General features: G+C 36.7%; 1 protein-coding gene across 1 annotated transcript; it reads right to left on the bottom strand.

The window, feature by feature from the left end:
* Positions 1-3,715: 3,715 nt before the first annotated feature.
* On the bottom strand, positions 3,716-6,398 carry LOC116213304 (WRKY transcription factor 72B-like). The gene is made up of 5 exons (XM_031548184.1): positions 6,253-6,398; positions 5,860-6,000; positions 5,180-5,740; positions 4,924-5,037; positions 3,716-4,827 (listed from the first exon to the last, which is right to left on the bottom strand). The coding sequence occupies exons 1-5, from the start codon at positions 6,337-6,339 to the stop codon at positions 4,042-4,044; spliced, it is 1,689 nt and encodes a 562-aa protein (XP_031404044.1). The 5' UTR covers positions 6,340-6,398; the 3' UTR covers positions 3,716-4,041.
* Positions 6,399-25,416: the final 19,018 nt, after the last annotated feature.

Genomic DNA, 25,416 nt, shown 5'->3' with positions numbered 1-25,416 from the left:
CTCTTTTGCCTTATTTCGGAAGCGTTTGGTTTCAGAGTTAAAGTAATTTTGATTTTGATTGTGGAAAAAGACAAATGAGATGGTATTATAAATTTGACTTGAGAAACGTGTATTTTTGTTGTGTAGTGGGTAGACTTAAAATCAAAATTATGATTCTAAAATAATTTCATCAAACCAAACATGCCTTTCATCTCTCCCAACCAATCTGCATTTGTGGAGGGGAGAGATATAGGAGATAATATTCTCCTATCATACGAGATTTTTAAAGGATATATAAGGGGAATGTCATTAGCCCATAGCCTGACAAAATCATAATTTGGGTCCTCACTTGCATTACCGTCCCCAGGTATTCTGTGTCTATTAACAAAGGTCTTCATGGATGTTTAAATGGGCTTAAGGGAATAAGGCAGGGTGATCCTCTCTCCCCGTACTTGTCATGGCAACTGTGGTCCTCCCCAAGCTTCTCAATTCTGCAGCTGAAGTGGGTAATCTTTCCGCTCATCCGTGTTGCACCAAGGTAAAATTAACACGCCTTGGATTTGCAGATGATCTTCTTATTTTCCCTAAGGGTGATGCAGCCTCGATTAGCACTGGAGTGAAAATCTGTAAGGATTTCTTTACGATGTCTGGGCTTCGTCTCAATCCTAAGAAGACCGAGATCTATTTTGCTGGTGTGGAACATAAAGAGAGAAGAAAAATCTTATCTTTGAGTGGTTTTACAGCTGGTTCCCTCCCACTTAGATATCTGGGAGCTCCGCTTATCCCAGCAAGATTGAGGGACAGGGATTGCAAGCCCCTTGTGGGCAAGATTACGAGTAGGATTGATGGGGGGTTGTGAAGAATTTGGCCTTTGCTGGCAGATTGCACCTTGTCCAATCAGTTATACACTCCTTCCTCAATTTTTGGTACGGGGCTTTCTAGTTGCCAAAGGTGTTGAGGGCCGTTGGGCGAAAATGCAAAGCATTTCTTTGGAAAGGCAAGAAAACGGATGCTCGTGTGGCTAAAGTTGACGGGATGTTGTATGCTTATCAAAAGGAGGGCGAATTAGATGGCCGGAATATTGAAATTTGGAATAAAGCTTGTGATCTAAGGTTTATTTGGATTATCTTAGAAAGGGAAGACTCCATTTGGATTGCGTGTATTGATGCATATCTCCTTAAAGGAAAAAGTTTGTGGTCCTTGAAGGCTCCTAGTTTATGTTCTTATGCATGGAGAAAATTCTCAAGATGAGGAACCATGCCTTATCTATGATTGATGTTGAGGTAGGTGATGGAAGAAATACATTTTTTTGGTTCGATAACTGGACCGAAATTGAGCAGGTTTTATAAATAGAGAGCAGGGATTCCAAGGCATGCCAAGGTCGCAGACGTGGCTTCTATAATGGAAAGAGGACGTGCTCGTCGCCGCAGAGTCTTGCAGTTTGACAACCTTATGAGGTTGTTAATAATATCTCACTTAATCATGGAATAAGAGATCGGGTCATGCTAACAGAAGCAAGGGATTCACTGTTTCAAGTGCATGGCACGTCATGAGGTAGAAAAGAGATAAAAGTCTAATGGCACAATCTCCTTCGATTCCATCCCAATATACCCAAGCATTATTTTCATTAGTTGGCTTGCCATCCATGACAAACTTGCAACTGAACTCAACTCAACTCCACTTATCTTCAATACAACAATACAATTATTACTTAATCATTACTTTATCTCAACTATTCATTATTTTTCACATTTTTTCTCATAATTCAATAACACGATCATTACTTTATCTCAACTTTTCATTACATTTTCACACTTTTTTCTCATAATTCAATAAAACAATCATTATAAACCAATTAAAACTAAAATTCAACTCAACTCAACTCTAAAACCAAACATATTCTAAGTGGTATGGAGGGGTTGATCCTTTATGTTTCTTCTGCAAAGAGGAAAAGGAAAAAAAAAAAAAAAAAAAAAAAGAAGCAGGCTCCACATTTTCTCATGCCCAACAATTACTGGTATTTGGAAAGGAGCGCTCCAGGTCCAGGAGGTAGAGATCAAGAGATTACCTAGAGGATGGGATTCTGAGCTTGACTGGGTCAGTAGGAACTTCAAAGGGAAAGCCATCCACAAGATATTGGGCAAACTTCTGTGGAATGCCTATATATATTTCACTTGGACGACCAGAAACGACATTGTCCATTCAAATGTCAGCTTTTGTGAGGGGAAGGTCTGGTCGTCCATCAAAGCTGCTGTTCAAGGGCGCCTACTTGGGTGAAATTATTAGGTGAATTAAGCTCATCACGTCACCTATGAACTAAGCCAATAGAAAGTGGACACGTGCGCATTCCTCTGTTCAAAAATTAAAAAACGACCCTAAATTTTTATACTTCAAAAAATTGCCCCAATTGCTTCTCTTTCCTCCCCTTCTCCTCTGTCCCCTCTCCTGTGCGGTTTTCTTTCTCCTCTGGCCCTCTCTCCAACTGCGCTGCCATCTCTTCCACCTCCCTCCTCAATATTCGATAATCACCTTCGTTCTACAGCCGTCTTTTTTTTTGGGGGGTCTATTTGTTCTGTTCCCTAGGCATTTGCCTCGGACGGTCTCTAGTTTGAAGTAAATATCGGGGTGAGTATTACTCATTCATTTAAATGTATAATGTTCAATTAAGTGTCTGAAAATGAAAAATTGCTCCATAATAGATCCATAGTTTTCCACTTACGATTGGTTCGTACTCATCTAAAAAGAATGAGTGATAGTGGTTGAATACTTAGTCCTAGTTTTCGCTCTTGCCACCATGGGCTATTGAAACAATTGACTTATGCTTCATTTGATTATCAATGAAAGAGTAACACTTTTTCCGAGAGAAAAAAGATAAATAATTGTTTTTGCATAATGTTAAGATTGATCGTTAGAATTCATAAAATCGAGCTCCTTTCCACTTTTTTGTAGGTTATTTTTTTATTTAATTGTAACCATTATTGATTATTATTATCTAATTTTTTATTATAAGAGAGACTCGTGAGTCTTATATAATGTCACAAAAAGTCTAAATATTTAATAAGGGGGCGCAAATAATTTCACCTGGTACTGAATCTAGAATCTCTTAGTTATTAGATGAGGGCATGCACCACTATACTATATCCTTTTTAAAAATTATTATTTTTAATTAATAAATTCTTATATATATATATATATATATATATATGTACTAGTTCTCCTGCACGCAATTTGCTCCGCGGTCGCGTTTCTGGACAAATTCAAAATTGCTTGTTTGAAATATTGACACGGCTTTTTACAATCCTTTTAGGATTTTCTGGTTTTTCAAAATGGAAAGTAGATGCAATAATGGAAGCGATTTTTGGTAAAAATTTGGTTTCCTTTTTTTTTTATATTTAATTTCTTGAGAAAAAGGAGAGATTTTAGTAATTTGGGTGTATAATAAATTTTTAACTTCGAAAAGAAAGTTGTGGTTGTTATAAAATGAATTTTTCCTTAACTAATAGAAAGAATAAGAGCTCACCAGAAAAAAAAAATAGAATAAAAAGAATAAGATAAGATATAAAATAAGATATACGTGTGTGTATCCATTTTAATTTTTTTCTTGTCTTATTTCATAATTTGAAAATAAGGCATCTATTATAAAACATTAACATGACCTTAGTTTTTGTTGATCCTATTTATACACCAGAAGGTATGTCATCTCAAAGAAAACAATAAAATTGAATTGGAATCAATATTTATCTATTCTCAAATAAAAGTCAATTCCCACGAATCAAAATTACAAATGGAGACTCAGGACTAGTCAACAATTCGTGATATATTAGTAAAATCTATACATTTAAAATGCTTTAAAATGACTTACCGAAAAAAAAAATTTAATGCCTAATTATAAGCTGTTGCAGTCTCGATTGTCGCCGCTGGGGGATGCAGCCGCCGCGTTCGGCTTCAAGGAGGAAAATGGCAATGAAATTGGATTACTTTGTGGAAACATTAAGCCAGCCGGCTGATGATGAGAGTTCGCTGAAGGACCCGACTTGTTCAGATAGCTCGATCCACACGCGTTCACTTGTGGCGTTGGTCCATAGATATTTCGGCCCGAGGCCAGAAACTCTCATTCCAACTTGACTTTTGGCTGAAAATATCCACACCGGAGCCTCCCTGATAGTTTCCAAGAGCCAGCGTGGTTCCACCGGCAGCACTCCCAGCAACGCCGATTATTGACTTGAGGGCAGCAGCTAGGGCAGACTGGAAGTTCGGCTCCGTCGTGATTGCCTTGGCCGCTGCAGCTATGGAGTCTTGCGGGTTATTGTTTGTCTTTTGCAAGGAGGGAAGATGGTGAAGAAAGCTTTCTTGAGGGTCGCTCTTGTTGAAAGGTTGATGGCTCGTTGTGCCATAGTTAAGTAACCCGTTACCCCAAGGGATCGGTAGAGCACATGGCTCGGACGAATGGAAGTTTAAGCTCGTGGATGAGTTGGACCTTGAAGTAGCGGAAAAGAACCGGTTGAGGTAAGATGATGCGGAGGACGATACAGGTGGGCCTGAAGTAAGGTCAAGGGTGATTGTCGGGTGGGAAGGTGAAGGTGTCATGAGCGATGAATTGGGCAAGTAGAATTGCTTCGATCTTGAAGGGTCGGAGAGATAGAAGTTTAATCCGTGGAGGTCAGTGGCCGCAGCAATTGGCTGGCTGCCAGCTTGGCTGGATTCGGAGGTCAATGAGCCCGATAAAAGCATGGAGGCAGCCGCCGATGTGGTGGAGGCCATGGCAGTGGCTGAAACCGGAAGCGGGTGGTTGTGTGTTCCTTCATATGTCGTTATCAGAATCGACATGTCCTCCGCGCATCTCTGTACCTATATAATCACGAACGCGTCATCAGTTAACGATAAGCACAAGATATATGTGCTCGGAATTATAAAACAAAGATGAGATTAATAAGTATAATATACCTGTTTCCTTACAGGACATGATGGCGCAACTGTGCAACGGTAATAGGCTCGAGGGCATGGATTTCCTTTTGCAATCTTCTGTCCATATTTTCTCCACTGGCATCCATCGTTCATCTGCTCGAGCACAATTATCAAGTAGATATGATGAGTACAAGGTATCATCATAGATAAAGACCAGATGAATAATTAATAACTCCATCGATGAAACTGATGGGAAACATGAGCTAGTGCAAGTCTTATAGATTGAGATACTGACCGTCGGGGTATTGCATCTCGCTCTCACACAAACTCTAGTTTTCTTGGCCGGGTTCTGCTGAGAAACCTCATCTTCTCCACTTCTCATGGTCTTGAGAACTTTACTCGGTGGCCACATCTCCCCAGCATCCTCCTTCGGATCCTCGGAGCTGTTCTCCTTCTCGGGGTTCATATTTTTTGCCAGTGATTCCACTGTTCCCGACTTAGCCGCTTCGAAGTTGCAGTCCAAAGAAAGCGCCAACCCTTGCTGATCATCATTGATTTTCTGATCCTTAATCTCTAGAGCGGACAACTTTCTTTTCTTATCCTTTCCCACAGAAGAAGAACCGGAAACCCATCCAAGGTTAAGGGAGACGAGATCCGATTCTTCAAGTTCCTGGTGAGCACCGGAACCGGGATTAACCGCCTGCTGTTGCCTTCCATCTTCTTGCTTAACGATGTTGAAGAACTGCATCTGGAGTTCTTTGTAGTCTCTCATTATGCGCTCCAAGTACATCTTCAGCCTCTCGTTCTCCTCCCTCATCTCACCCATCTCTGCTCGGGCCGATTCGATCTGGTCATCCTATACATTTTTACCCAATGTTAGCGGCAAATAACAAAGAAATGGTCTTATTAGAAAGTTTAAGGTGTTATTTATCACATCAAGCTTTTATTTTCCCATGCTAATTATCATATAGTTACCTGTTCTATGCCTCTTGAAGGTGACAGTGACGGATTGGGTTCGGAGGGCGAATTTTCGATCTTTGATATTGTCAGTTGCCGGTGGGGAGAAGATGTCTTCAATTGATCGTTTTCCTTCCGCATTGGACTTCGGTTTTCAACCTACAACCAACATCACAATTGAACATAAGCGGCGCATTTCTTCATATGCATCCCATGAATACACTACCGGTTTCACAAAAAGAAGTTAAGTTACATCGGATAAGAAATGACATTGATCCTCCTACCGGAAAAAAAAAAAAAAGACATTGACCCTATATAAACATATATTTCAATGGACAGTTGTCCATGTATGCAGCTGCTGCATCGATTAATGAAGAAGACTGCGAGGAAGCTGAGAGTCAGGTTTCTTACCGTTGGGAGCAGCTCTTCGAGATGATCATCACCATTAGAGACGTCATCGTGAGCTCTCTTCTCCATGGCCATTAAGCTTTCTTTCATTTCTTGTTGAGCTATTGTGCGGACTCAACTCTACGGTCGGTCCTCTTCTTTATAGAGAAGAGCTGAACTATTTGACCAAATTAAACCCTTTTTCTGATGTTGAAAATTATTCCAGCCACTTGCAAGTTTTCCCTTGTTTGCGTTGTATTCCATATTTATGTAAATATAATAATCACAAGTTGAAAGATTATTTCAACTTCAACGCTTGGGGATAGCAAAATATATGTGTCAGAGAAATTCAGGATATAAATATATTGGTTGAGTCTTTGAGGAGAGAATTTCGAGCCGTAATGATCGGACCCCACCTAATCTAAAACGTTTACCTTTCCAAAATTTTTAAATATTATGAAAAGAAAGAGTGTAATATGATTAACAAACTGCAATCTATACGTAACCATATTTTAGTTTTGCCAGCAATAGAAAGTCGAAGAAGCTCATAAGGAACATATTATGATCAGATTTACTCAAAGTATATATTCGAATGAGATTTAGTAAAAAAAAAAAAGGATGAGGTCGTTTCGTGACCTCATTATAACCATAATAATTTGACAAAAAAAGATATGCAAAACAAACATCATGGAAGCTTCGTACATTACAAGAGTCACATGGCCCCATCTTATGGTCAACTCTTCCCACCATATATTCGCTTCCTCGGCAAAATTGTTCTATAATATTAAAGTCAGAGTAATTAATTTACTTTAGTTAATTTACACGAGATGCGACTCGGACAATTTTGAAAATAGCCGCTCAAGTTCCTGATATTTGTATATTAAGTTGTGAATGATATAGTTTGTACAACGATGGCATGTTAAATGTATGGTTCTCCACATTTCACGTGCCAAACAGTAATAATAACCCTCATAACAATTTAAGATACGAGAGCTACTACTTTAAAGCCGCTCATCCACGACTCAATATGTATATCCACTTAAGGTTTTGTAATATATTATATATATGGATGCATTCATGGCGTGCGTGTTGACCCGATTAAAATATAACTAAGAATGAATCTGCTGTGTAAAATATACAGCCTTGTGCATGAAATTATTGAACGTTCTCTCCCTCTTGGCCATGGTCTAGTTTTAGTTAATTATATATTTTCTGTGAATATTTCTTCTTAGTTTTACTAACTGGCAAAAGGGGGATAATAGGGGGGAAAAATAAAATAGACTGTTTCATGGATGAATAATTTCTCCTCCATTGGTCAGCCGAGAGACATCGTTTGGAAAGGACCCTTTCTTATTAGTGCATGCACATTTTTCTTCAGTTATTCTATATATAATAATTTAACAAGTGCGTTGTGCAAGTTTTTATATTTTTCAGTTTTAATTAATAACTAAAGTTTATAATGCACGCAATCACGACTTAACAATAGGGAGGGACGGTGATGAACAATGAGAGCGTACGTTGGTTTTTCCTTTTCTAAATTGAGAGATGCTGGTGAATGATGAATTCATACTTCGCGATATGTAAAGGTAGATGGAGAGAGAGGACTGGTTTGTATTTTCTCATATATAGATAATAAACAACAATAAATTAAATAAATTATGATGCATCCATGCAGCAACTAATACATATTATTAATAATAAGAATTCTAAAGGTCGGATAATCACGAGCTTATGGATGGTGCAAAACGCTCATATGGAAAGTCATCGTTGTACGAATGGAGAACTTCCGTTGAAATAGTCTAAAATATATATATATATATATATATATATATTAGGTACATTTAACAATCGCTGTTTTTACATTTTATTAATACTTGAAAAAATAATAATAATTTACAACAACATTTTCTTATTATTGATGAAGGATAATCTGAAACAAGTGATCCTCATGCTGGAGGAATAGTTAACAGGCAGCACTAAACCCGATAAGTAATTAATCTGATTCACTTAATTTGCTTTGCGTTGGGATTGAGTCCCGTTGACATCTCATAATTGCTTCCCCCTCCTCGTTAATTTTGAGGAATATTCCCCTTTCTTCAAATCAACACAATATATTATTACAATACATTACATCAATATATGATTTGTCTGTTCCATTGCTAACTTTTGGAATTGAGTTTAGCAATTGTGTTGTAAAAGGTGCAGTATTAATTAAACGATTTACAAATATATATATATATATATATATATATACATATATACATACATGAACATAAAAATAACTAGCCTAATTACCAGCGAAAAATTTGATTAATTTGCCATTTTTTTGTTGACCTTTTCAGTGTAAACCTAGGTATCTAGAAACTCAATAAACCCCAACTAATCTATTCGAGTCGAATTGGCCCACTAAAGGGTAAAATTTTATCAGCATAAATTTTTTTCATTCACAATACTCGAATCCAAGTGCCGAACGGCTTGAACCAATGTACGTTAATTTATTTGGGTGAATTTATTAATTTGCCTGTTTTCATCGTTTAGTTTTGTGTAGTATTGTGACACTAATTTGCAACCTTGGCAGAATTGTGTGGATAATGTTATAATTAGTATTTAGATTTCCTTGATTAGCCGAAAATGACTGAAATTGAAATTGATGAAAAGAGTTGACTTTTTGACCAGCCAGTCAGATTGTTTGAACTTTGAAAAGTGTTCGATCCAGCTTCACTGATTTAGCTGCCTCCTCCCCACTAACAAAAGAGAAAAAGAAAAAACTTTGAACAAAATCCCACTAAAAAAAATAGAGAGATAATGCGGATTTAGGGTGGCAACATCAATTTATAGGCGATGCGTTCTACACCCGAGTCTCATTAGTAAAACTTCACGTATCGTTCTTATTTCCTCCTCTCCTATTTCCTACTTCAAATGAACATCAAACAAAAATTGGAGAAAAATCGAATAAAGGATGACTTGATTGATGAAATATTCAGTATATATACATACATATATACATATATATAAATATATCGTACTGCAAAGTAATTTGGTTAGTTTTCAGAGAGAAAATTGTCACAAGTCCTTCATATTTTCTGTAAGATATTCTCATTTAGTCCATAATGTAATTCGCGATAAAATAAGGTTGACAAGACCGTAATATAAGGTCAATTCTTTGAACTTGTTTTTCTAATTCTCTCTAAAGAAGCAGATTGAGAGCATGATCTTGAAGTCCAAAACCCTAATAAACATTCATGCCAAATTATTTGCTTTCTTTTATCGTTTTTATGAGCTGAGTAAATGCTTCTTGAAGATCATAAAATTTCATAAAGTGAAATAACCTTTTATTCACCAAAAATAAAAACAAACCTTTCGTTTTGAGTTCAGCAAACTTACAAGATTTGGTATAAATTAATTAATTAATTAATTATTGGCATATGTATGTTGCACATCCGGTTGTATTGGATTACGGATTGAAAATAAATATATATCTTAAAAAATTCTTTAAAACAAAGACTTTTGACAATTTCGCACATTTTTGTAAGACAAGTTGAGTTTATTTTATGGAGTTTAGGTCAACGATTCTGATCAAAGCCTAGAATTGAAAATTATAACCTTATAACACACTTGTCAACACATTAATTGCTTTCTAAGATTGATCTTTTTCATTTTATTTTTTTATTCGTTAAAGTAATTAAGTAATTAATAGGGCTTATCATCCAAATTCAAAATGGGTCAATAGAAGGATCGACAGAGGGGACTCAGGAGTAATCGTCCCCCAAAATTTAGACATTCTAAGAAATTTATATATATTATTTGTTATTTTTTTATGAAATTACTAATATTTGCCCATAATTTGGAATTTATGTTCTTATTCTACTTCACGAGGACCTCGTCCTCCTTTGATTTGAATCCTGCATCCATCGTTTTAAGATGGCTAGCAGCACATATATATCATAGAATATTTTTCCCCCTATTTGTTCATTGTTTCGTGTAATTATTTCAAAATAGCTAGGCCTTAACCGCAGATCTATCCCTTACTCAAACATGTGCAATCTTAAGGTTCAAATGCGTTGGCAATCATATATTGTTATAGAATTAAACTTGATTAACCATTACTTGTGGAAATTATTTTTATGGACAATACTGATTAACATTTCAATATTGAATGTCCCTTGCCATATACTTAAAGTCAGTTCCTAGTGGCACATTAATTTGAAAGATGGTTTTTGTATTCTTCAAGAGTGACAATTTGAAGGAGGTTGACATGACTGGAATAATATTATTTTTTATATGCACTATAACAGAGCACAGGCATGTCAATATCATCCATATGTATATATAATTTCAACATGGTGTAATGGAGATGCATGACCTTACTAACATTAAAATATTATTGATAAATAAAATTAATCATGATTGTCATGAATATTGAATACTAAACAAAAGTGAAAATTAAGAAATAGAACAACTTACCGATGAATCGTCTGTTAAGTAGATACTTAATTTGTATAAATTGATTAGCAATATTTTGAAACGAGAATGAAGACGACTAATTCTAACCGTCACCGTTGTGATTAATTTACGTGATGAGTGATGCAAGCCTATCAAAAGTCAACCTTCAGTTGCATTACCTATTTTTTCATTTATTTTTAAAATTTTATTTTGATAGTGTGAATATATATATATATATATATATATATTAGGATTTTGTTGTAATTTTGTTAATAATGTGAGAAGTGATTGTCAATGGAGAAGGTTGGACTTTGTTCACAACAAGTTGAGAAATAAGAAAAGATTATATTAATGTAAATTTATTTAATTAATGTTGCATGCACAAGCAGTAGAATTTGCAACAAATTTTGTGTCATCCTTACAATTTTAAAATTTTAAGCTTAATTACCTATAAGTATGGAAAAAGATATCCGAAAAAGAATCACCAGATATTTTATTATTTCACCTTTTTACACACCTAAAAAAAATGTAATAAACTTATTGGTCTGCCGCATGAATTCATAAGCCTCGGCGTATTAAGTTTGGCCTCCCTTTAGCTCTTTAAAAATGAAGAGGAAAAAAAAATCAGACAACTCAAAATCCTTGTCATCGCGCAGCCCATATTAATAAAATCTAACAATATTAATTAAGAACGATTTGAGAAATTTCCTTTTTTTTCTTTGTTAAATTGTCAAATGCAGGGGGAGTCCATTAGTAGGGTGGCAATATATGTCCTGTAGCGTTTAAACAGACCGTATCTAAACGGATTCGTGTCAAAAAGATCTAAACTCGAATACGACATGTTTAATTACGGGTTGACACAAATATGACATGTCTAATCCATTTAACTAAGCGTGTCTAAATATATATGTATACTTACTTACAGGATATAACACTATTGCATTTAGGTACATATTATACATACATGATATGACACTGTTAACTTTAATTACGTGTTACTACACAATTAACATGATAAAAGCACCATAAATGAGTGATTTATATAAACAAACTTAGATTATTTTAGTATACTTTTTTTTATAAATTGATACAATATGTGAAACAAATTTATCAATACAATAACACATAATATAAATTGGCCTAACCATGTCTAAACGGGTTATAATGCTTGAACCCGTTTAAACACGTTTATTTATCGTGTGTAATAAGTTTGACCTGTTTAGACACAAAACTCATTTAGCCTTAATCCAAATTCGCTTAACTCCGTGTCATATACATATCGTGTTATCCTATCGTGTCAAATACTGTCAGCCTTATCAATCAGTCACAATATTCTTAGAAGGAGAACACCAAATTAAGCATACTTAAAGAAATACCGCACATATGCGCATAATAGAGTTGTTGGATTAATGAAATAGTTACTGATTAGTTCTTAAAAAGGATATTTAATCAATTGAATGAATAATATCTTAATTATGAGTTTATACGTAGAAAAAATTTTCTCTTTTCCTTTTATATATATTAGATTTCTATCACGTACATTGCAAGAGTTGTTTCAAATAATAGTTAAAATGAGATATTATTGAAATTGTGTGGACCCGAATTTCGTCTCGTCGAGACCCGCATACGTGCGACCTATCGCACGGCTTGAGAGTGTCACCTTCCCGTGAGGACGCATGAGAAGGAGTTGCCACTACCTGTTTACGACCCAAAGATCAAGGGTCGGTGAGTTGTCCGGTTCTAGAGTTAATGGGTACACCTAGTTTGCTAAGACACATGGTCTTGCGGAACAGGAAGTTCCGAATTTCGGGAGTTCTGTTACGTGTGGGCCCATATTCCACACGCCCTATCGGTATTCTAGTCTATCTAGGATTTTCCGTTTTTATTCATTTACGGCTTGATTTATGTTTCGCTCATCTTGCCCGTTTTGACACCGTAAATTCGTAGAAGCGATCGGTTCGATTTAAGACGCCGAAAGAAAAGCATATCCTCGAGTAAGAGGACCAGTCCATCGTCTTCGCATCTCGGCTAATCGAACCGAGATGGTCGGTTCACCATGTGGACCAGTTCCGCGACTTGTGTGATCCCGCTTCTCTCGGACCCATAAATCGACTCGACCGGTTCCGACTCTCAGACTTCACGCTTGCCGACCGGGTTCATTACATAAATAAAATGTATAAATAAATTTCTTACAATATACTCTCGAATAAATAAATACGAATTACAAAAAATGGATCCCAATTGACTTATATTCGGCCAATATTCCGCTCATGCTCACTGTAGGGTTTGAACGACCGAAACGGAAATTAAAGCGACACGAGCTCGTGAGAGTCGGAGATCGAGTCCGACCAACTCAATGGATTTCAAGAGGATAGAATGGCCCTCGAGATAGCTGTGGGACCAATTGAGCTCCTGAGTGATTGTTTGACCTCATTTCACGTGCCTTAACCCGAGTCACCCTTCGTATGGATACTAAACAAGTCAAGACAATGACCTAAGGCAAGACCCCATATCGCACTCAGGTCGTAAGCACTCAGTGAGTGGGGGCAGTGGATCCCGTGATCGATTGTTAGGGGTGTTAGACCCCGTATGAATCGTATCTTAAAGGGTTGGGCTCAACCCGAAAGAAAACAGAAAAAAACAGACAAAGACAGATAAAAATAGACAAGTTGTGTGTTATTACCGGATTTACATGATTTATTAGACTATGAATCGGGGTTACTTGATAAGCAGATTCATACCCTAAATTGGCAAAGGGATGACGTATTTGATGTGAATCAGTCATGGACCGCCCTGGGAGGGTATGTAGCATTCGACAGTACTTTAAAGGACCCGACAGACATGATGTCTGTAGTCAAGTCTTGAATGTGTGTGTTACTTTTAAATTGTTATGTATTGTGACAACGCAGCTTTTACAGATTATGACAAGTGTGTATTGTTTGACTATTTGTCTGTGTTTGATTAAGCTAGATTTGATATTAATCTGTTTTTTTTTTTTCGTTTTGGCCAATTCTAAGCACAAACTTAGGAAAAGGGGGCACGAAATACCACAAGGGTGCCAAGATCTCTGCACGTGTCCCATGAGGGGACCAGATAACCTTTCACGGGCCATCCCCGCTCATGCCTCTAATTCAATTTCCTACGCGTTCGAATCTAAGCTAGGGTGACAAAAATATATAGATAGGAAACGGAGGGTGAACGAGTGACAATCGCACCTTGACAGGTGCCCGCTCTTTCCTTATTTTGTATGTTTAGGTCATCCTAACGCCTAGAGTGTCGGCGAGTCAAGAACCGATGGTCATGCCCTTAGACCGAAAATTGTGTAAGTGTGTAGGAAGGATCGAGACCACGAGACACGGACTATCCAAAGTCGGTAGCCGGTGTCGACCGATCTCTTAGACCCACTGGGATCAAGGGGACTCCAAAAGAATCAAGACTTGAGCCACCACAAATCAGACCCAGACTCGAGTCAAGATATACGAGTACTTCCTAGATATCCATGCTACGCGTGTCATGTATTTCGATGCTTTTGAAATTATGGGTTTTAAAATGGCATGGCCAACAGTTCTTGAACTGTCGACGCGATTACAAATTATTGAACGGTTCGTGCAATTTATTAAAAGACCGAATGATTTTATTTAGCCAAGTGAAGCGTCCCGATTACCCCGTGCGCGGAATTATTGAGTTGATTAAAATTTTCGGAATGCTTTAGATTTGAGGGTTTCGAATCATTAGGTCGATCAAGAATGGACCACTCGAATGGAACCTAATTTACGGCCGTCTAAAAATTAAATTCGATTTTTAAGTCGATTTTATGTGATTCATCCAAGTTCGTGTGAGGTTTTAATTAAAAGCAATAAATACTTAAAAATACACTAATAATGGGCACGTAGTCACATCAAGCTTATCGAATCCACTCACCAAATATCGAAAGACTTATTTCATGATACTAAGGTGGAGATTTATACATGATCCCAAGAGGTTCTCAGGATGAACTAGCTTGGAAGATCCTCGACTACCCTGAACCGAGGCGGCCTTCAAGTCGGGACTCAACCTAAGTCTAGGTAAGTCTCCACATCGTCTTTGAGCCCCCACTGACATTGACCTAATATTTTGTCGTCTCTCCATCTTTCTTCTCTTCACTTCGAGCTTCCATCGAGCTTGCAAAACAAGAAACAAACACAAGAGAACTCCGGCAAAGGCAAGCATAAAGCTTTCCAAGCACAATAAGGGAAGAAATTCAAGGAGTCGTAATGCATTATAATTTTAAGTTCATGCATGTAGCATCAAGATGGGCATGCAAGGAAGTCAAGCTTGACACCATACATTGGACCATGTGAGAGGACGCTCGAGGGAACATGATGATTCTCAACACATTTCCCCGAGATATGAACATCGTGGATATTACAACATGAATGTCACACTTGAAAATGCCATTAATAAAAAATAAATTGTTTGACTTGCATTCGGACAACTAAGATTCAAGCACGCCTTTGGCTAACTCCCTAGTGAAGAACATGCATGACACCAATGTTTGCTGCAACAGTGAGAGCATTGAAGTTGGAAATCCCAATCCTGTCTAGACAAAACCATGTAAAACATAGTATAATCAATCAATAAATCATTATATAGTATAGGCCACACATCAAGCGCAACTCTTAGTCCTTAAAACCATGCCGGAGGAACTCAAATCGATTGAAAAGTCTTTGTTACAGCTCGGCCACGAATTCAAACACACCCACGAGTGACCAAACACATGCCTAAACAAACTTGAATCGAACAAGGAACATGGCTTAATCTAACTGCTCACTTGAACTCCACTTTTAATCATCAATGTCGAGCCAAACCATTCCGACTTAGTCAAAGATATACTCCACACTTTAGCTTATGTATCAAACCCAGCTTCTAGTTGATCAAACCAAGTGGAATAAACACGACTCAATCAAGGAATCCTTAACGGTTTCAGCTCATAATCAAGAACGATTGCCAACCATAAAAAGTATGCTAAGCATGCTCAAATTCATTGGATGATAATTATACGACTCAGCCCACCTATCAAACATGGTCCCAAGTTATCAAGATCGAATGAAACAACTCCAATCCACTCAAGAGTAACAGCACAGTTCAGTTCGCACTTAGAACACGACCCTCTATCATCAAAATTGAACAGAACGACTCCGAATTCACCAAAAGATCATTATGAAAATCAATCTCCATCCCAAACACAATATAAGTCATCAAAATCAAGCGTGACTCGGCCATGCCTAAGCATCCGAATTTTGAGATGAAAGGAACTCGCATAGTACGCTTTAATCATCGGGGCTGAGCAAGATAGGCGCTGAGCAAGGCTGCAAGGAACTGGAAGGCAGAGGGGGAGAAACCACCAGTAAACTACTGCAGTCGTGGATGCTCGACCGGGTAGAGCTGAAACGGACTCGAGCTGAGCTCCCGTTCACCGCTAGTCACGACTGTCATCAGGTCTCCAACGGGCTGCAAGGGAAAAGAAACACAGCAGAGCAGGCCAGAGCGAGGAACGAGAGATCAAATGATAGACAGAGAGAGGGAACGGGAAGGTGACTTAGCTGTAGAGAAGAAGCCGACGGAAATCTGTATTGTTTTTTGTTTTTAGTTTTTTTTTTGTCTGTCTTGGCGAGAAAGAGAGTAAGAGAGCGTATGATCTGCTGTCGTTATCTCTGATCAGAGAAGGAGAAGAGAACGATGATAGTGTGTTGCTACTGGTTGCATGATGATGGTCAGAAGGTGAGGGATGAAGAGAGGGCCCGAGAAAGAAAGAGAGAGAGAGAGCTGGTTCGTTTTGTTTTTTTGTTCCCTCTCTCTCTCTCTCTCTCTCTGTGTTTTTTTTTTGGGACGTGAGTGACAGGAGGAAGCAAGGAGAAGAAGGTTGATGGTAGTATGTGTTGATGAGTACAAAGAGCGAGAGGTGAAGAGAAGGAGGCACATTGGCTGTGATGTTGTTACAGCCGGGAAGAGAGAATGGGAGAGATGGTGATGAGGGCTACGGTTAAGGGAAGGAAGCCTCAACCGAAGGTGATGGTGAGATGTTGGCATTTTGTTGCTGTCTCGGCTCAGAGCTGAAGCGGAGGAGCAAGAAAAGAGCTAGAGCAAGGAAAAAGAGAGGGGAGTCGGGCGTGTGAGATTGAGCTGTCGGTCCGGAATGAACCGTGAGGGAGATGAGGAGGAAGGATAGGAGATTGGCCGATGATCCCCGCAAGTAAGCCGGGGAGAGTCGGGGGTTGCAGAGGGCTCCCAGAGGGAGAGAGCGTGCCCGAGAAGGAAGGATCAGCTGTGAGAGAGGGAGAAAGAGAGAGACTCGAGAAAGGAAGGGAGGGGTGATGATCGTGGTAGAGCTAAGCTGCAATAGAGCGAGAGAAGAAGAAGAAGAAAGGGATCCATGGACGTTCCCAAGGGCCGCGACTGTAGGGGCCCGTTGTTCGGGAAATCCGAAGAAAAAGAGAAAGGAAGCAGGGGTCTCCGTTCCAGGGAATGGGCATTGGCGTGGCTTTTGTCCAAGATCAGAGCACGTTGAAGCAGAGTTGATTGCGGGGCAGAGCTGGTTGCCGATTGCGGATCTGTGGGGCTCTCAGAGTTGCAGAGTAAAGGAGGAGGAGGAGAAGAATACGTAAGAAAAGAAAAAGAAAGTCTGTCCCACTGCATGGAGTCAACAGAGAGGATATGGGGGACTCGGCCAAGTGGCTGCCACTTTTCTTTTCTTTTCTTTTCTTTTATTTTTATTTATTTATTATTCGTACGGACATTCATCCATCGATAAATCGATTTCTCGGGATCCGTCGACATTTTCAGAGTTAAAACTTGGAAATTGAGAAGTTCAAAAAATAATTGACTCTATGAGAATTCCAATTTGCGTTGACGGAGATCAAATCTCGATAAAAGTCGATATCGAGCTTTCGCAACACGTCAGTCGTAATTGCTCGATCATTTCCGAATTTTCCGTCTTTTCAATCAAATATCCGAAAAATAATCCGGGATCATTGCTGTGTTTAGAAAAATTCGAGAGTCGGCATTATGTAGAAAAATATTTTCAATCCCAAGTATCGACCCGAATTTTGAAAAGTATCGAAATTGATGCACGAAGGGCCTGAAATTCTTGTCTTTTCAATTGGTCATCCAAAAAATAATCCAGAACAATCATTGCGTTCAGAAAAATTCATGGATCAATATCATGCAGAAAAAATATTTTTGAATCTCGAGTTTCGTTCCAAATTTTGAAAATCGAATTTGACCTGCATAAAGCACTTTAAAGTCCCATAAATTATTTTTTTATGAAAATGTAATATTAAAGTCAAGTTAAAGAAATGCCCTGAGTTTAAAAGCCGTGAATGTATTGAGTAATTAGTTGAAAATACTTTCCTCCTATGGTTGACAAAAATAACGATTTTGCCCCTCTTCCTCGTGATCATGCTAGGTTATCAATTTTGAATTCTTATCGCGTTGTGATCCTCTGTGCCTTGCTCTCGGGACCATTCTGTTAACATGGCTGATCCGGTTGTGAATAATAACTCAGGATCTACCCGATACTTTTCTGTTACAGCTCAAGAGTTGTAGTCAAGATTGCTATTGATATTCTCTCCTAAATCCGATAGACCAAAATGGATTGTTGACGGAAATCAAAAAATACATGTTATCAAATGAAACGATAATGATAAGATTCTCAAATTTTCATAGTACAATCACACATCTTGATGAGTAGCATAATTGTTTATGAAATTAAAAAATACGTATAGTAATTTTTCTAAAACTCGAGTAATTGAAAGACTTCTATTTCGTGTTTTGTGGTCCATATTTTACTTTAGAATTTTCAATTTCCATGCAATCCATTATACTTTCGTAACATTTTTAATATCTATGAAAATAATTCTATAAATCTGATTTTCTTTATAGTTAATTTTCAAGTATATTCCATAACTTTTTTTAAAAATTATAGTTTTATTCATGAGTTTAAAAAATTTATATATCTTTTTTATAACAATTACTCTGAGTTTTGAAAAAAATATTAGCGATTGAACACAATAAAATAATAATAATAATATTGGTTCGCTTTTAAAGAATCATAAAATTATCAAAAAACAGTTTAAAATCTCATGCATTAATCTCTAAATAATAACCTTCGATGAAATTGGACTAATTATCTTATTCAATATTTTTTTGAAGTTCTCTTACAAATTTGATTTACGTTTTCAATTTCATAAATTTTAATTTTTTTCCCATGCCAATAGTTTATGGTTTAGTCCTATGTATCATTAGTTAGTTGTTTTTCAATATTATTAAATTATATAGTTCATTGTTATATAATTATAAATTGATCATTTCGACCCTACTAAGTATGATCACATTTAATGCACGGAGTCAATTTTATTATATATATGGATTTACATTTTCAATTTCATAAATTTCAATTTTTTGCACATGTCAATAGTTTATGGTTTAGTCCTATGTATCATCAATTAATTGCTTTTGAATATTATTAAATTATATTTCATTGTTATATAATTATAAATTGACGATTTCGACCCCACTAACTATGATCTTATTTAATATAAAGTGGAATTAATTTTACTATATATAAAATTATAAATTGACGATTTCGACCCTACTAATTGTGACATATTTAATGCAAAGTGGAGGTAATTTTACTATATATATATATATATAGACGGATGGGAAACTTTTCTTTCAATCCTTTGTATATATTACTGTTGCAGGGCCCGTCTTTTTCAAGCAAGAACCGAGTATCTCTTCTCAACTATTAAGCGGAAGAATAATTAAGGTAATTTGTCCCACTTTCTATTTCCGATTTTACCCATACAACAATATATTTTCTATTTAATTACCGCTTACGGTAATCTAGAAAAAGATCATAAATTTCATCAAATAACCATCAATTATCCATCTTTTTCTTCTTCTCTCCTTCTTTTCTCTCTCTTCCCAAAAGGCAACGATGTAAATTCTTGATTTTTCTGGCTTAAAAAAAATCTCATTTTTTTAATAAACTAGTAGAAAAGTACGTGCATTGCACGTGTTCATTAAAATAATCCACAATCCAAAATTGCAGTATTAAAGATATAGATTAATCAGATTTTGTCAAACATGCAAAAAAAAAATTGAACCATTTGTCAAAATATTGACGACAAATAAATTATGATGCATATTCTGTATGATCTAGTTCGATAAATTTCACTAATGTTTTGGCCCAATGCTAGTCCTAGGGTTGTTATCTCACCTCTTACTATTCACTCTAAAAAAATTTAAAATTTTGAATTACACATTGTTAAAATGAAAAGAAAATCACATTGGAGCGGGTAATCACGCCAAAGACGCTCCAGTGGTTTCAAGAGATTTCGACCTCGAAATTAGATTGATACTTGAACTCCTCTTTAATTGTCAGGCCAAACCCTGGGTAGACTGTTATAGTGCACATAGATGGAGAGGTATGAATAATGAAAAAATGAGGTAAACCATCTCAATGCTATTTGATTGGTTACGATTTGTACTAGAGTGATGGTAAAACATGGATTGGTCACGATTTTTATTAACTTTTATCTTTTGGGGTTCACCACCAAGCGCCATTATTTACTACTGCAACTTCTGAATGAGTGTTTAGAATATAATGTGGAGTGGACTAACCTCAAACAAATTTTCATGTCTAATAAAGCAGTCAAGAAAGGAGGAAGAGGGCAACAGAGCAAGCCTTGATATCTCCAGTGAGATACAGACATCCTTTTATTTAATTTTTTTTATTTCCTCGTACTAAATTCAAAAACCTCTTTTGCAATCGGGAAAAAGTTCTATAGAGCAATACTTGCACTGGGAAATTGTGATTTTAAGTTAGATTTTGTACTATTTATCCATTCTTTTTTTTTTGGGTAGATTGTATTATTTTATCTTTATTTCCCTTTTCTTATCCTATTTTGTACGATGATACTTCTTTCTTGGCTGAGAAAGGAGTCTTTGATAGCCGGCATAAGCAAGAGTTTTCCTCACAAGTCCAAACAGAGTTGGGGAATCAAAATCAATGTATACTAGGAAGTAGGAATCAACCCAAGCGACGTCGCCGGTCAAAAAGTATTTTTTGTCAATCTTTTAACTTACCTTATTAACTTATATGCAATAATTGAAATAGAGTAATTATCCAAAAAAATAATTGAAACATATTATAATTAAAACTAATAATAAGATGTAAAAATTATGAAGTCTCAATTTTTTTTGCGAAGTAATGAAGTCTCGATTATTAATATATGATTTAGATTCTAAAGAATTATCCTAATAATACGGAATAAAAGTTGAACTTTCAATATTTCTAATACATTACTTTGCAGTACACGTGTTTAAAATTCATTAAAAGTATCATTTGATCATTGTCAAGTCAATGTTCAAGCGAGGATTAATCTCATCATTCATAGCCTTGCGTTTCACCACAAAAATTAGGACATATATATTGTCACAAATCAAGACAAGCTAATTAAATTTGTGATCAATCGAAATACTTTTTTCATACATAAATAAAAAATTACGTTTGTCGGTTTAGGCCACATGCCACTTGTTTTCCTAGAATAAGTTCTTGGATTTGAATCTTCCAAATAGAGAAATCCAAGATTGGGAGGGTTTTATCCCTTCATGGACTAACCGACTAGAACATGGACTAATCGGAATTTGTTAGATTTCGGATATCAGACCGTGCAAACTAAAATAAATATATATATCATTTACTTAATTTTAAAAATATCAAATTAATTAAAAGAATAACAAAAAAAAATAGAGGGTGGGTCTCCGCGGGTAGGAAAACCCCCACTCGCCATGGGACTTCAAGAAGCGAGGGACCTGTAACACTTCTTGTATAATTCTCAAAAAAATAAAATAAAATAGAAAGATCAAATCTTTTTATTCATAAACCAAACCCTATAATAAATATAGGTAGTAATCACATTGTCATGTGATACGAGATCATAGGTTCTCGTTTAGCCCCTAATGGTAACACTAGTAGGGTCATCGATCGCTACACATCCACACACACACTTTCCATTAACGCATTTGTTCCCGGTGCAACCGTCACAACGCCTAAAGCATTCGAATGACTTCGAGCACTGCGAGGCATTCACCTGCGAGTGGGACACGTCTCTTGCTCCAAAGCCATGCTGCAAACCTGCTCAGGCATTGATAAGAGACTTTACTTGATGGAGGATGATTAAACCAGTAGTTTAGCCATTATTCATGTCAGAAGCCTCTAAGGCAACAACAAGGCATTATGCATGTCCATTATTATTAAAATTAGACAAATTGAAGAAGCAAACCTGTTTTCTGCAGTAGTCTTTTTATTTTTATTTTTTAGATAACTATAGAAAAAGGGAAAATTTTCTGTTTAAGTAAACAAATTCATCTTTACAACCAAAAACCGGTAAAATAAAGAGAAAAAATAATTAAACGTATTTTTTTTTTTGGTTGCAAAGGAGGATGGTGGGTCTACTTGAGAATATGGGAAATGAAATGAAGGGCACGCAACCCCTCAGATCAGATTTCAATTCCCAAACTCTTATTACCAAGTTGGTGACTTGTGCCACTGCATTAAGCCCAATTTTCTCATTTAAGTGCATTTTCATATGTCAATAGATGATAGAAGAGTATGCATGAAAGTGCAGATCGAGGGAGCTTACAATTCGTGATGAACAGGAAGATCACCAAGAAAGGCAACACTTGAGAATACCCCTTCATAGTTTTGTTTAGATCGAAGAGATGATTAAGATCAACAATGGAGTCAATGTGTAGGTGATCAAGGATGGGTCAAATTCATCTCTCAAGCATGCATTTATATACACCACAAAAGGTGCAGGGTTTAAGCAATATATATATATATATATATATATATATATATGTGGCATAGAATATCCGGTTGATAAGCTATTCTTTGAAATGGATCAGTGCTATCCCATGATTGAAAACACTATCTTAATTTTTGGTATAAAATATATTGTAATTGATCTCTTTTCCTAAGTTGATAAGCTATAAATTTGAATTGGATTGCTGCCCGAATTTTCCCCACATATGGGAAATTATCTTCCAATACAAAATTTAGTCCTTTAATTGCTCAATTTAGCTTAGGAAGTATAATTGGTCATTATAGTACAGGAAACATCTAATTGATATGATATAATGAACTTTTTTTTGCACTTCTTCAATGAATAGTTGCTTGGTACGTAGTCATTACACATTTCAATAACAATATTTCTCTAGCTTTCACCATCTGATCTTGTTACGACATGTTTATCTGAACACCATCTCGCTCCTGACACAAAATCATCACTTATATGCAATCCGTTTCTATCAATTTTTGCTGCCGGAAGGGCTAATTTGGTATGGTTTTAAAAATAGGAACCGAGCTTTCAACAAACCAAAGCTCCTCTCTTTAGCATTTTGCATCGACAAGTGCCTATAGTCAAATAATTCATATTTTCTTGTAAAATTGTGAACAGAGCTGTATATGGGTCTGCATGCCGGCCAAAATACCCTTATATATGTTCGGAATTAAAAAAAAAAAGGGGGGGGAGAAGAAAATTGATAATAGCAATTACGGAAGACAATTTGGAGAATCATTTAAAGTAATTATCCAGATCCCGTTTTTTAAAAAAAAAATTCCTTTGGGTGAAAAGATCCCTTTAGTTTTGAGTAATTAGAGCATCCAACTTTTCTTAAAAAGGTCTTCTCCATTATGTTTTTTTTGTACAATTCTATTTTTTATAAATATTATTCAGAAAAATCAAAATATTTTGTGAGAGATATTCGTGTATTTTATTCATTTCATTATTGATACTTCGTAAGAATACTATTTCTTGATTTTTCATAAAATTTTATATTATATATATATATATATGTATAACCGTCCTCAAACAATTCTTCACCCACCCACGAAAATCCACCTATTGCTCCCCCCTCCTTTTTGTTCTATCTGATACTCATTTCTCTACTCTTTGAGAGCAACTCGTGGCGATTTCTTCTAATTAGCCTATTCTTTTGGAGTTGGAGAAAGTTGGAGGGGGAACCTCTGTAAGTGATAATCCGCATAAACTGGAGGGACCTCCGTGGTGGTAATGTGCATTACCAATTTGGTGATGGCAATCCACCACAATATACCAATAAGGTGGTTGGGCCAAACGTCACCATCTCGTGGGTATGGGCAATATTTACATCAAACTGCCTATCAAACGCTCAATATATTTGTAATGATATATTTTTTCTATTTTAATTTCATATAATTTTTAATCGTAATCTAGCCTCTCTCTTTTTCGCTCGGAAAAGCGTGCTCTTTATTCAGTTAGAGGGATGAATTGAACGCTGTCCTAAACGCTCATGCTCCCTAGAATTCTGTTGATAGCATGGCTTCTGTTATGGTCAAGCAAGGTATCAACAACTCTGGCATTCAACTGAAAAAAAACCAGTGCCACTTCTTCTTAAGAACTGCAATGGCGGTGGATGAGAGTCCCAATTGTCATACTAGAAGAGTTGTGCTTGTTCCATCACCGATGCGGTGCTTGGTCATAAGGTAAATGTTGTCCTTGAGCTTGAGGATCTTCCTCCAAGCACAAGAGCACCAACTAGGTGGATTAAGGCCCAAAAACTTTACCCTTGAGCATGTATGCGTTTATCAATGCAACCCGAAGGGATCCAACCTTAGTAAATAGAGCCAAATATACTTCATAACACATGCCTTATTCTAGTTCTCTACATCCTTCTTCCTTGGGTAAATAGACCAAATCCCAACTAGCTTTAGACCCCCCCCAGTAGTGTTCTTTCCCTTCCATATAAAGGCTTTACACCTTTGCTTGATCATTCTTAAGACTTTCGTAGGTAATATCAGTGCACTACACCAGAAATTTAACAGAGTGAATTGCAGACTTCCCAAGCTGCAACTGACCAGCATAAGATAATGCCTTAACTTCCCGGCCTTCAATCCTTCTTGTAGTCCTCTCTCTAAGGGGTTTACAGTCTTTGCCAGACAACATTCCAGGAATCAGAGGTACACCCAGGTATCTAATTGGAAGAAAGCTACTAATATTCAGAATATTTCTCTTTTCTACACTAGAGATACCATAACAGGAAATTTTTGTCTTAGTCGGGTTCAATTTGAGCCCAGACATCAAATAAAAGTCAGTGAATATATCAAGTGTAGCTCTTAGTTACAGGGGAAGCTTCACCTTTCAGAAAGATCATCAAGTTAATTATCAGCAAAACCTAGGTGTGTAAGCTTGACTTTGGAGCAAAAAGGGTGGTAGGATATCCTACCTTCATAAGCAACTCTATTCAGGAGCTTTGACGACACCTTAATTGCCATAACAATGAGATATTGTTAGAGAGGATCTCCCTGCCTCAAGCGTTTCAGACCTTCGATATAACTGTGCATGTCATCATTAATAGATATTGAAAATCTGGAATCACTAATACATGCAGAGATCCATCTATCAAGGTATATGGCACGCCTATAGCTCTGAAGATATTGATGATGGACCTTGCAATCCACCAAGTCAAAGGCCGTCGTAATGTCAGCCTTGATGGTGCACTTGGGTCTGATATTGTCACTCCTACCATAGCCCTTCACCAGCTCATGCGCTAGAAGAATGTTTTCTCCAATGCTCCTGCCTTCTACAAAAGAACTTTGGCTGGGAGAAATAAACCCAGCAAGAAACAACTCGAGTCTATTAGACAACATTTTTGTAATAC

This window comes from Punica granatum, chromosome 7, assembly GCF_007655135.1.
Source record: "Punica granatum isolate Tunisia-2019 chromosome 7, ASM765513v2, whole genome shotgun sequence".
NCBI classification, from domain to species: Eukaryota; Viridiplantae; Streptophyta; class Magnoliopsida; order Myrtales; family Lythraceae; genus Punica; species Punica granatum.
The sequence above is the reverse complement of the archived record's forward strand: the minus strand, read 5'-3'. Positions and strand labels throughout refer to the sequence as shown.

Excerpts from the sequence above, each read along its gene's own strand:
- LOC116213304 (XM_031548184.1), bottom strand. The coding sequence starts at position 6,339 with ATGAAAGAAAGCTTAATGGCCATGGAGAAGAGAGCTCACGATGACGTC. Across the intron at positions 5,038-5,179 it reads CGAGATGCAATACCCCGACG|ATGAACGATGGATGCCAGTG; the intron begins GTCAGTATCTCA and ends GTGCTCGAGCAG. Across the intron at positions 4,828-4,923 it reads CATGTCCTGTAAGGAAACAG|GTACAGAGATGCGCGGAGGA; the intron begins GTATATTATACT and ends GTGATTATATAG.